Below are 13,206 nucleotides of genomic sequence, written 5' to 3'. Positions count from 1 at the left end.
TCCAATTATCCAAAACTAAATGCTCCCCAAGAACAAGCGCTGTTTATGTTGTGACCATGACAGAATAATCAGAGTTATCTAGTGCATACCTCAGTGTTTCCTCCAGTGTTGTGCCCATTTGTGACTTGACGGTTCCTTGTTGCTGTAAGTGTTTCTATTAATATCTGAATATACTGCACTTTCTCGTTCATGAAGTTCGAATAGGTCGTGTTTGATATTGGGTTTTGAACATCAAGAGGTATTTTTGTAAAGCCTTGAATTGTTCTGTAACGGCATTCATGTGTTTAGGAGCTGCAGTAGGAGACGTACCTCAAACGCAGAACTGTTTTCTCATGTGTGTTTGCTTGAGTGTGACTCCTCCTCGAGGAGAAAATACAAACTGTGAGCTTCTTTCTCAGATCTGGTAGACTGAGGTGACAATCTGCCAGTCAGACAGGTGAAGTGTATATTCACTTTTGGCCTTTCTGTCATGTCTGTACAACTTGTGCCAATATTCATCTTGACTAATAAACAGCTTGCTGAATCTCATAGTTAGAAAACCATTAATGGTTGCCGCTGCACTGTTGTGAAATTTCAATGTTGTTAATGTTTACCATATAGAGCATGCCAGCAATGGTAACAACAATAAATTGATTGATCCTAGTTATGATGTGGTTGATGATGATGTCCTGTTATAAATGTCCTTATCTTCTGCTTGTCTCGTGTCTACGTGTCTACATCAAGCATGATAGGAACACCACAATCAAAATACAATATTCTTTTAATTGTTTAAATCCAGTAGTTCACAAGAACCCAACACCATTTCTTGAAATCCAGCATCTTTTCAGCCTTATTTAGCTCCAAAAAAACAGATCAGTGTATTGCAGTGCATGAAAAGCGTTTATTTTCTTCTATATACCAGAGCCGCATGCTTGGATTTGGGTATGATGGGACTGAAAGTGTAGCTCAAATAAATTATGACAAAATTCAAAAGTTCAAGTTGAGCTGGTATTTTAAAACCAAGGTTTGACATGAAACAAGAACTGTAAGGAATAGTTGCAGTGCCGGTACAGTCAATGAGGAAAACCTGGTAGTTTTGGTGATGGCTTGGTTGTGCGTAATACAATGAACATCCCTCAGTTTGGACTTAAAAATACAATAAAGATTTAACATCTAACCAAACAAACGTATGTACATTTTAACAGGATGTATGTAATAGTTTATTCTACATTATGTCTTATGTGGCATTAGGTTCTCTTGTGCTGAGGAACAGAAGTAAAGACACAAACTGATCTCCAACAGATAAGGACTTTGGTTGCAGTGATTCAGTCGCTTCATGTTACTCTGGTCCACCGCGCTGTGGGAAGGAGGCACAAAAGAAAAAACAAATCTGTTAAAAATACTCTCAGGAACATGAGATGAACGCCCATAATACATGATATTGCACATGCACTCAGTCTAAATAGGCCAAGTATATCTAGATTACATTTTCAGTTTTTGCAAAACTGTTAACCTGCTTTTCCATTACTGTTAGAAATCCACTGTGCGTGTCAGTGCAAAACAAACTTCCAATTTATTTCATCAGGTTTTAGTTTTGGAGTACACTGAAAAATTACACTACACCTACAGCAGCAAGGCAGACAACTCATGAGGGGATTTTTAAGGCCAAAAGGTTACTATGTATTGTTATCTCTAACCAAGGACAAAGGTTAGGTTCATGTAACTGTTACAAAATGTAATGTTCCACTGATCGTTTTGGCGGGACAGTTTCCCTCCTTTATCTGCAAAATGTTCAGGATACGGTCTAACATGTAAGTGGTGCCCTCACCTGGATGTATTCCATTTCGTCCACCGTCATCGGTCTCCTGCGGTACCTCGCAGTTAACAGCTGAATAGAGGCCAGGGTGTCTGGTGTGCCAGGGATCGGGGTCAAAGGTACATGAGGTCTCGATAACGGAGGCGGCGCTGCAGCTGAAGGAGAACCCGGAGCATTGTGCGGTGAGAAGTTAGCTGCTAGCGTTTTCAACGCCTCTTGGGCTAGAGAAGAGGAGAAAAATAGTCACTCTTAATAAAAGGCACCAATGACAAATCAGAAAGGGTGGGTTCCTTCATTTAGGCAATCATATAAACTATCGATCCATTATTCACTTTCTTCATACTCACCATTGGGCTTTGGGATGTCTGTTCTTTTGGGGAATTTGATCAGGGGATTATGAGGCCGAATAGCCTGCAAACACACACAAACACACACGTAAAATAAGACAGCTGTGTGAATTAAGAATTGTGTGTTAGTTAAAAGGTCAGTTACCCCAAACCAAAACAGATATTTTCCAACTTCCCCATGATGGATCTTGGCATGCAGATATGTTTCAGTTTCATGAGCTGAGTCTTTGAGGTATCCTGAACCCTCCCAGAAACAACAGCTGCCAGCAAGTTGATCCTGGCTTCACCTTTACAAATTTCTTTTTTTCTTTTTTAAGGCTATGAGCACCAGAGTAGTTCAGTGGCAGAAACCTCAAGCATGGGCAGTTAAAACTTGAAGTGTAACTCTTCAGTGATGAATGTGGCAAGTAAATTTGATCCATACCATTGCTGAAACAATCCGTCAGAGTGTCAGAAAACAAATGACAGACAACAATTTTTATTTTCTATGAACTGTTTAGATCAGAGGGCGAGCAGAAGTGGCAAAACATCGTGGTCCTAACCTCTAAAATTAAAATATTTGCTTCTTCTATTCACAGACATACTAAAATCTAATCAGCTAATTGAAATGAATCAAAAGATAACTTTGTATGCAAATAATCACTAGTTACTGTCTTAATATCCACACTGTTGACATAAAAAAGACTGATACAATATCTTTGTCACTGAGAATACAACAGTTCAGTGACTGATTTAACTTTTTGTTTATTTTTTACTCGTCCATGTTCAGCCTTGTCGTCCCTGTTTTTAGTTGTATGTCCATGCTATCGTCCTGTAAATTGTACTTGTGTGTTATGTAAATTACAATGAGAGCAACTTAAAACAAGAGTCAAACTCCTGGTATGTTTACGCACACCTGATCAATAAAGCTGTGTCTGATTTTGAATAACAAACAACAGGTCTGTCAGTTATCAAAGGTTACCTCCTGAACTGATCTGACTCCAGTGGTTAGCCGTGACAGACCGAGCTAACAACACTGCCAAAACGGTAAAAACTTCAATTAATGTCAACATTGTTTTAGTCAGTAAAAGACTGTTTCTGCTGCTGTCCCGACTCGATAACATACAGGACATGACTGAGTGTTTTGCGGTCTAACAAGGACATCAACAAGGGTACAACGCCACGTATCGCTAAAGCGGCCTCACAAAAATAACTCATCAACTGCTCACAACAACAGAAACGTGGCATTTTCACGACACAATATTCATCTGAGCTCTACGCACAGATGTCTGGAGTAATTTCAAAATCAGGAGCAACGTTACCTGGATGACTCGGGCGGTGGGGGCAGCCATTTTGGAGCTGACTTTGCTCCCCATGACGACCTCAGGTTCACTTCCGGTAAATAAAGGCTCCTTGTAGCTGCTGAAACGAGTCACAAGATGGCGCCGTTGTTATTATAAACAGTGAAGTCTCTATAGCATAATTCACACAGTGGTGCAGAGGATGCAGTTAAAGATAATGGTGCAGGTGGGCATGTCTACTGCAGCCTACAGATAAATAGCGTCAATATGAGACTTATATTTAAACTTTAAAGCTAACATGTTAATCTTCATGACACGCATAACCAAGGCTAGAAGGTATAAATTAATATTTTATTAGCTATTCCTTAACTCTAGTTATGGCTTTACCTCTCTGGCGTTTATGGTAAGCAGTCGACAGATGTGTTGTCACAAAGGTTGTCCTCCGAGGTCAAATCCTGAGGCCATACTACCGCCTGTTCACGCAACGTTAAGTTAGCCTCCTGTCAAGTAAGGACATACGAGAATAGACCAATAAAAGACCTTAATCCGATACAATGCGATTCCAGAAAGGCTCCAAAGGCTTTTTTTTTACTCATAAAGCAACCACGAGACAAGAGTATTGTTTGTGTGATACCTAAAAATGTCAGTAAAAGACTACAGTGCTAGGCAAAGGCAAAATATCATACCCTATCTTTAATTTCACTCCACCTTGAAAAAAAGAAAACGGAACGGATAACGTGGTCACGTGGGAAAGGCTTGCCCAATCAAAGATGAGGAAAGCAGCAGAGATCTTCTACCGAGGAAGATGTGTCACCCGCAGAAAATTCACAGTTCACTTTAAAGATATTCAAGCTAAAACATGAATCTCTCATGCAACAAAGCACAAATACTAAGTAATCACATATAATAATATAGAGACAGCTAGTCATTCTACAATATAATATGCCACTTAAACAGTATACATGAAAGTTAGCTTAATTAAATATACCATATTCAACATTGTTCTTTCATTATATTAATTTAAAGACATACAAAATTGGTCAAAATAATGGCAACAGAAGCTGGATATTCTGATGTTTTATCCCTGTTATGGATCAAACTGCCCTAGCCTACATTTACCATAATTTAACTTAAAACATCTTTTATTAGGCCTTCCCCGATGTATTCTAAACCCCACACCCCTAGTAATCATCTTGATTTGAACTTGTAAAATCAACAGAGGGCCCATTTCATACAAGATATTAAACCATTGATCAGAAAATACTGTGGAGCAGGTTTTATAGATTAGTTTGTGGTGTCTAAAATTTTGACAACACTTGGAATAAAGGACCACTTTAAACACAAGCGTACTGTCCCAATTTCATGTGATTGCTGCTAGCTGGGGGAACATCTTTCCTACTAGGCTCTTTGTGGCCAATGTCAAGCATATGGGCCATGATATCAGAACACTGCCATCTACTGGATTTGTAATTTGTTGCATGATTCCAGAGATTTCTATCTTTATTTATGTGTAATTACACATTCATAAATAATCTCCATCCTGTCTCCAGCCCTTGAAGCACAGCGCAGACAAAGGGATTTCCAAACCTCTACGGCTTGTGCTGACATTTCTTTTTGTAGACCACAGAGAGCCAATAATATGTGTTTGTTTCCTGTGTCTCACCAAACAGCCTTTTTTTCTCTTTTTTCATGGTAAGAATAACTTGTAAGTAATGAAAATCATAATAACAACTGCTGCACAGCTCATATAATATCTAAAATAGGCCTACTCATGAAATGGTAGCCCTTATTTTGAATTAAAACATGGCTCTGTTTAAGATTATATTATATTTGTCAATGCATAATAGTTCTTTACAGTCATAAATTTGCCTGTGGGCACGGTGCCATGATCATCACATCTTTACAGATGATGGAACAGTTAAAGCAGAGATAGAAAATGCCCCGCCACCCTGCCTTCATCCACCCATTCACACCAAGAAACTACATCTCAACAGTCAAGTGACCAATTCAAATTTTTATTTTTATTAAACAAACTGGTCCATGGAAAGCAAAAAAGGTCCCGATCTTAACATGGGCCGACTCTTAACTTGAGACACCACAGTGGCTTCATGTAAACTACATCCTTACAATCAACACATCCACAGAACAGTGCCAATCTCAATTGAAGATTCGGCCCTGATATTATGTTTGATAGGTGCTGCACTGTATTCAGACAGTGCAGACCACTGTGCAGCGTCAGTAGCTCCACGGCACGACTGCTTGATTCAGCTCAACTGTAGGTGATGAGTTGACTCAGTGGCTCTTTGACCTGTCGAACAGCTGCTTGAGTTGGTCCTGAGAGGTGGCCTCTTTCTGCTGCATGAGATCACTGTGGCCCTTGGTAACACCCCAGCCATCAGGGATGGACATGGAGGGACACTGAGGACGACCAGAGGCTGGCTTCAGTTTCTCCCAGTAGTCACGACGGGCTCTGAATGAGACAAAAAAACAAAAATACACATACGTTAGTACTCTCTCACATTTGACTGGGTTTAGGTGCATATATATGATGTTCAGTGTCACATTAACAAATAAAAAGTTGCCTCTGACCTGGCTCTGACCCAGGGCTTGGTGTGCATCTCCAGACCAGCACCCCAGTTGCCGTGTTTCTCTGATGCAGTTGGGAGGAAGCCTCTCTCAGGGGCCAGCTCCTCTGCAACAGCTCTGATGTGATAAGGCTCAAATCCACAGCAGCCACCAATGAAGCGAATGCCAACATTGTAGGCCTCTCTGGCGTACTTGTGCATGTCCCAGCGGGTCAGGATCCTGGGCTCCAGACCTGACAGAAGATTCAGGTTTATACACATTTAATTCTGTGTTGAATGGTTGACTTTGCTGCAAGTTAATGTAATTTTAGACACAATAACATTAACTGAATGTTAACATTTAAATGCAACACTGTAATATTACCGAAGGGGAATTCTGGCAGATCGATGAATCCCTGACAGCTGCAGTCGGGGGTGTGGTATGCCAGGGGCTGCACCATGTAGTGAGCCTTCAGCCCGGCCTTCTCCACTCCCTCCTTCATCATCTTGACAGTTTGCACGCAGGTCATGGGGTCAAAGTGGCAGTTGATTCCAATGATCTGGGCACCTACAGAAGAACGTACACTTGGTGTGAACTGACTGTTGCAGATAATGCAAATCTTGCAACCACAACTGCAAACCACAGTTGTTTTGTCCTCCTTCTTTGCCTGAGTCAATTAGACATTTCAATGATTCTTTTTAATGATTTTGGCACTTGGGACTCAACAAAATGACCAGAAACAGTGTTGGACAGTAGGCTGGTCCCAGTTAATTCATAATACCAGACGACTGACAACAGATCTGTCATATCTCATGTGTACCAGTTAGAAACCTTACGACACGCTACAGAGGGGTCATGTGAGGACAAGATGAGTTAATATGAACCTGTTAAGTAATTGTGTGTAAGTAATAGTAAATATATCGTGTTAAAATAATACTTTGATGAAAGTTAAAGTCACCTACAATTGTACTTGAGTAAAAGTCTTATAGTATCTGATATTAAATGTACTTGTAAGTGTCAAAGGCACAAGTAAAAGTAAATTAACATATAATTAGATGTATGTTTATACTATATTGATTGCTGGCCTGACTGATTATTGGATCAAATATTCTGCATTTTCCTCTTATCGTAATCTTTTTTATTTTTTTATTTTTCAAATCTAATGGATGATAAAATAAATAAATCAAACAATGAGGTACTTTGGCTCTGATGCAGCATGTAATCTGCAAATTAACAAGTAACTAAAGTTATAAAGTAAATATAGATGAGTAAGAAGTACAATATTTGCCTCCAAAATGTAGTAGAAGTATAACACAGCAGAAAATGGAAATACTCAAGTAAAGTAAAAGTACCTCAAAATTGTACTAGTACTAGTACTACTTGTAATAGTATGTTTAGCTTAAGAAATAAGGATTTTTTTAAACACACAAAGGAACACTTCATCCTTTATCTGATCAAAAACATTAGAAATCAAAATCCCCAAATAAAGAGATACGTGGTTTTCACTGGACAGGACGAATATGAAATCTTGTCATTGGAAAAGTAACAAGTACCTAAAGCTGTCAGACAAATTTAGTGGAGTGAAAAGCACAATATTTTCCCCTGAGATATAGTGCAGCAGAGGTATAAAGTACAAGTACTTTCATATTACTGTTTATACCATCTATCTAAAAACTGTGGGCTATCCCTTTTTAGATCTACAACCTGTTCTGATCATCAGTATATTACAGAACACTGAACCCACCAGCCTTCACCAGCCTGACGGCACACTCTGCAGGCGAGACACCGTGCATGTCTCCCTCTGGTCCGATGCACAGACAAGCGGCCACAGGCTTCCCTGTCTCCTTCAGCACCTGCACAGCCCACACGGCCTCTTCAACATGCTCAAAGTACTGCAGGACGGAGAGGCAGAGACGTCAACACAAACATCCACCAGAAATTACTAAACAAAGAGGAATAGAAAAAATCTCTACCTCAGCAATCAGGAAGTCCACGTTCTTCTTAATGAACACATCCAGCTGTTTCTTGAGGATGGCCTTCACCTCTGTCTCACTCTTGCAGCTCAGGTAGGATGGAGTCTGACACACTCCTCCGGCAACCAGAGCGTCGCCCTCATTGGCAACCTCACGGGCCAAGTCGCAGGCGGCCTCGTTGATCTGAGCCCCCTGCAGAACAAAACCAAGTTATGGTGAAACAGAGGTGAGAATCAAGTAGTAGTGGGAACATAAGTTCATTTGAGTCGTCTTAGCTACTGTTTTTCTATGTTTTCGATGTTCTGCTTATTCTTATGTAAGTGCGATGTCCCATTTAACTTACGGTGTGGGTGAGCTTGTTGCCCCTGTTCTCCAGTTTGTCATCACTGGCGTAGAAGGTGAAGGTCTGCATAACGTTGGCCCCAGCCCTCAGGAACTCCCTGTGCAGCTGTCGCACTGAAAAACAAACACAACACATCATAAGGAAAACATACTGACAAATCCATCTTAACTGTGGCCCAGAATGCTTAAAGGAAGGATAATAAAAAAGCCATTTGATGTTGAACTAGTTGTTCTCACCTGCTTCAGGGTGCTCTGTGGCGGCCTCAGGGGTCCAGGGACCGGCCTTCACATAGCCTCTCTTCTCCAGGGCAAACACGAAACCTCCATCGCCGATCACGATTTCCCCAGCGTCAAGACGCTCCAAGACTCCCTGTGAGAGTGGATCTATGTCAGCTTAGATTGACTAGATTACTCGGGCCACTGAGGCCACTGAGGCCCAAGGGTCTGCAGGTTTTCATCGAAAGAACACTTGACACCAGCTGACACCAGCATACTACTTTCTAATATAGGCCCTGGGCAGAGTTATGGCCCTTCTTATGGCCTTACGTTAATCATCCTTGAGAGCCAAACATGTTGGCTTTTTATTTTTGGCTTCAAGTCTGTATTAGAAGGGTTATATTTTAAGGAATATAGAAACTAGAAATACGATTTACATTATTCCTCTTTCCCAAATCCATTCCCATATGCCCCCGTTCTCTCAGTGCCCCCTTAGCCATGGAGAAAGCAACACATGTTGAGAACAGCTGCACTGCTCACAACGACTGATCGTCCTGCGCCTTTTGGTTCCAGCACTCTTGGCTGTCAGAGTTTAACATGTGTGACCATTTCAGCTTTATTTATTGCACTTTAGACTCCGTGTCTGCAAAATCCATCTGCATCCACATTCAGTTATAAAGTGTAAACTTTTAACAAAAGAGAATCACTGCAATGAGTTTGAATTCACTGCAGTTAAGCTGTATATTGATTGATTGATTCATTCACAAATTTTAATCTAAGAAACACTCCTGCCTGTGTATGAAATCTCATACACAAATATCTCAGATACAAAATGCATGCCACAACATACACAACTAGAAAAAGTTAGGAAACATTTTTCTCTGTAATCTGTCTTAATCTACCCTTGAATTACATGCATTTGTTCAATATGTTGATTTAGTTTGGAGCTCAAGAGTCTTTACAATTACACATCACACATCATGGTTATTAGCATCCCACAAAACTATCAGTTGTTATTCCCTTGCATGGATATTCTGCAAGTCAGTCTCTCCCCAAAAGTCAACACATACCTTCTTTCCTGGTGCCATAATCCTGCAGCTGTGTGGACCCCTGACTGCTCAAACTTTGAGATGCAGAAGCGACATTTGAGTGGAGCAGAGTGCCACTATAAATCTCTCTGAGGAAGGGGAGGGGTCTACGTAAGAGCCACTCTGATTGGCAAGAGCCAAGTTACACAACCACGATGTTTACTCCTTCCCCTCCACCCCTCTTTAACTGAATGAGAGTATTGTGAGTTTGTGCTACTAGTTCGGTCCGGATTAATTACGCTTGTTGGTGTTTGACTGTCCTTCTGTGAGTTTGGGGGTTTCTGGTTTTTTGATAGTTGGCAGCCACTTTTACAGACCAGTCAGTATTGAGTAACTTCCAAGTCAATGAATGTGTGACATGTTTATACCTACAGACAGTTTTATAAGTTTCTTTGAATGAATAAGACTCATCCCACAATGACAACATGCAAAAATTAAGTTACAAATTCAGATTTATTGTTTTGGGGTTTACATGGTAATACTCCACAAGTGGAGCATCGCTGTTACAAGTGCTTTTTATCTCCAAACAGAACTGGGAAAGACTCCTTCTCCCTCGTCCCTCTGTTGTACTGAAGGGACGGGTGGCTCGGTTTTCTTGCTTATGCAGTGGACTTGGCCTTCTTCTGCATCTCCAGCACGTGCTTCATCTCCTGGCTGCTGGTGGCCTCTTTGTGCTGCAGCAGGTCAGCGTGGCCCTTGGTCACACCCCAGCACTCTGGCGTGGACAGGGATGGGCACTTGGGACGACCGGATGCGGGCATCAGATTCTCCCAGTACTCACGACGGGACCTGGAGGAGATAAAGACGCAAGTTAGACACAGAAGAAGAGATTCACCAAATAGTTCTACTCCTAAAACTGTTCCTGGGATGGTTTACCTGGCTCTGACCCAGGGCTTGGTGTGCATCTCCAGACCAGCACCCCACATTCCATGTTTCTCTGAGCCAGGGGGCATTATCCCTCTCTCGGGGGCCAGCTCCTCTGCCACAGCCCTGATGTGATAAGGCTCAAAGCCACAGCAGCCACCAATGAAGCGGATGCCAGCCTTGTAGGCCTCTCTGGCGTACTTGTGCATGTCCCAGCGGGTCAGGATCCTGGGCTCCAGACCTGAGAGCAGAAGGAAAATTTAGGCAATCATGAAAAGGTGTCACCTGATGATGTTTTATTTTTTATATGTCTAAGCAAAATATTACCGAAGGGGAATTCTGGCAGATCGATGAATCCCTGACAGTTGCAGTCGGGGGTGTGGAATGCCAGGGGCTGCACCATGTAGTGAGCCTTCAGCCTGGCCTTCTCCACTCCCTCCCTCATCATCCTGACAGCTTTCACACAGGTCATGGGGTCAAAGTGGCAGTTGACTCCAATGATCTGGGCGCCTGGAGAACAGAGGGAAATGATTGATGCCATATCAGATAATACTGCTGACTTAAATGTAAACAAAAGGATAGATTTTCATGCAGGGTAGATTAAATACGTACCAGCTTTCACCAGCCTGACAGCACACTCTGCGGGTGAGATGCCGTGCATGTCTCCTTCCGGTCCGATGCACAGAGAAGCAGCCACAGGCTTTCCGCTGGTCTTCAGTACCTGAACTGCCCACTCGGCCTCCTCAACGTGCTCAAAGTACTGCAATCACAGGCACAACAAGAGTCACCACTGAGCGCCGTGTTTCATATTGGAGTAGATCTGACACGACACGTGTATTAAAATCTTCAAAAATCAGACGTGAATTCACCTCAGCAATCAGGAAGTCCACGTTCTTCTTGATGAACACTTCCATCTGCTTCTTGAAGATGGCCTTCACCTCCGTCTCACTCTTGCAGCTCAGGTAGGATGGAGTCTGACACACTCCACCAGCTACCAGAGCGTCTCCTTCACTGGCCACTTCTTTTGCCAGGTCACAGGCCCCCTCGTTGATTTGTGCCCCCTGAAAGAGTTAGGCATGTTTTTGTTGATGATCATGCTCTTTTCGAATTTCTTGACTTGCAAAGTTATTATTTGAATTGAGTCCTGTGTGTAATCCATGGCACAGTTCAAACGGGATCAACACGTTGTCTCTTGCATATTTTTTTTCAAAATAAAATCCAATGGGAGATATCAGAAGAAGACGGACTTTGCCTCTTCATGCACAATCAGTACAGGATACAGTGAATTTTCAAGATCTGCAAAGTCTTGCTAATGTTGGCTTTAAAGTGCTGTATTTGAGTACTCACAGTGTATTTCAGAGTCTGACCCCTGTTCTCCAGTTTGTCATCACTGGCGTAGAAGGTGAACGTCTGCATGACGTTAGCTCCTGCCCTCAGGAACTCCCTGTGCAGCTGCCGCACTGATGGAAACATACAGATTTTGTCATATTAAAGGTAAATACAGTGTATCTCTGGGCTTCATGTGGTTTTGGATACAATGTGTGTACGTGTGCTGCCTGTCTTACCAGCCTCAGGGTGTGTAACAGCAGCCTCGGGAGTCCATGGCCCGGCCTTCACGTAGCCCCTCTTCTCCAGGGCAAACACGAAGCCTCCATCACCAATCACCACCTCCCCGGCATTCAGACGCTCAAGGATTCCCTGCACACACATCAACATCTATACTGAAGGACACATACGCTTTTTCATATTCTGTGGATAACTTAAAGGGGCTCTATGTAGAAATTTACATGTATTAATCACTTTTTTATTGAGCGGATTGTAACGAGAAGTGAAAAATGAGACCTCAGTTGTCTATACAAGCCTTTGGACGATTTGTTTTAGTTGTTTAAAGCTGCTGGACTGTGGATTTCTTTCTGAAAGTCAGATTTTCCACGACAGTCCAAAGGATGTGACTTTAAGCATGTTCTCGGGTGCCTCGTCTCAGTGCTACTCTCCGCTAACAGAGAGCAACAGTAGCTATTGTCAGATTAGAAATTGAGTCTACCAATATCCAACAGTGTCCCTTTAATATCTCTAGAAATGCAACTGCAAAGAAAGACAATAATGTCTGGACAATATATACGTGATTTAAAGACAATATATATAGACACAATATGATAGAGGGACAAATATCTCTGTGAACAATGAAAATCTTATGATTCTGAACGTGTTTATGTGAGAGACGCTTTGGTTCAGGTACAAAGGTAAAAGCACTTTTTCACCTAAGATTCTCCAGCGGGAACTGCTTTAGTCTGGCTGTTTCACCAACCACAAGTGCAAGCACACACACACGAAACCTGCACCGTCAACCTTTTCCTTACAATGCCACAGTCCATCAACCAAGAGGACAACTATGACGTAGTATGTATTTACACTGCACGATGTTAAAGCCTGAGGAAATCTCTGTTCTAGACAGAATAACAGAATTCAAAATATATACAGGATTGTTCTCCGAGAGGTTGTTTTACCTTCTTTACAGGTGCCATCTCTTTTTCCCAGTTTCAGTTGCAGCACTAAGCACTTGGTAACAGTGAACCCCCTCTTTTGGGCAGGAGAGTGCCGAGAGAAGCTCCTCGCCCGTTTTATACTGCTTGGCGACTATGGGAGGATTTCATGTCGGTGCCACAATTCTGTATAATTGCCAAATTTCTGTTTGGAAATTGTGCAACGTAGTCTGGCTCACAGATCAATGAAGAC

At 42.0% G+C, this 13,206-nt stretch overlaps 3 protein-coding genes across 4 annotated transcripts; all 3 read right to left on the bottom strand.

The window, feature by feature from the left end:
• Window positions 1-860: 860 nt before the first annotated feature.
• kgd4 (alpha-ketoglutarate dehydrogenase subunit 4) lies at window positions 861-3,899 on the bottom strand. 2 transcript variants are annotated; one of them, XM_073465469.1, is made up of 5 exons: window positions 3,810-3,899; window positions 3,444-3,543; window positions 2,143-2,206; window positions 1,808-2,016; window positions 861-1,336 (listed from the first exon to the last, which is right to left on the bottom strand). In XM_073465469.1, the coding sequence occupies exons 2-5, from the start codon at window positions 3,495-3,497 to the stop codon at window positions 1,319-1,321; spliced, it is 345 nt and encodes a 114-aa protein (XP_073321570.1). In that variant the 5' UTR covers window positions 3,498-3,543; window positions 3,810-3,899; the 3' UTR covers window positions 861-1,318. The 2 variants fall into 2 exon arrangements, with proteins under 2 accessions (XP_073321570.1, XP_073321571.1); XM_073465470.1 differs by having other exon boundaries at window positions 3,444-3,540; window positions 3,810-3,897.
• A 1,517-nt stretch (window positions 3,900-5,416) lies between these two features.
• Window positions 5,417-9,663, bottom strand: LOC140995466 (betaine--homocysteine S-methyltransferase 1). Its single transcript, XM_073465467.1, has 8 exons — window positions 9,589-9,663; window positions 8,540-8,672; window positions 8,304-8,416; window positions 7,961-8,152; window positions 7,732-7,879; window positions 6,372-6,554; window positions 6,012-6,240; window positions 5,417-5,892 (listed from the first exon to the last, which is right to left on the bottom strand). Exons 1-8 carry the CDS (start codon window positions 9,604-9,606, stop codon window positions 5,715-5,717), a joined length of 1,194 nt encoding a protein of 397 aa, XP_073321568.1. The 5' UTR covers window positions 9,607-9,663; the 3' UTR covers window positions 5,417-5,714.
• A 377-nt stretch (window positions 9,664-10,040) lies between these two features.
• Window positions 10,041-13,206, bottom strand: LOC140995465 (betaine--homocysteine S-methyltransferase 1-like). Its single transcript, XM_073465466.1, has 8 exons — window positions 12,978-13,206; window positions 12,036-12,168; window positions 11,818-11,930; window positions 11,340-11,531; window positions 11,083-11,230; window positions 10,798-10,980; window positions 10,483-10,711; window positions 10,041-10,395 (listed from the first exon to the last, which is right to left on the bottom strand). Exons 1-8 carry the CDS (start codon window positions 12,993-12,995, stop codon window positions 10,206-10,208), a joined length of 1,206 nt encoding a protein of 401 aa, XP_073321567.1. The 5' UTR covers window positions 12,996-13,206; the 3' UTR covers window positions 10,041-10,205.

Source organism: Pagrus major, chromosome 5 (assembly GCF_040436345.1).
Source record: "Pagrus major chromosome 5, Pma_NU_1.0".
Lineage (NCBI taxonomy): Eukaryota > Metazoa > Chordata > Actinopteri > Spariformes > Sparidae > Pagrus > Pagrus major.
Note: the sequence above shows the minus strand (reverse complement) of the source record. Positions and strands in the feature narration are given on the sequence as shown.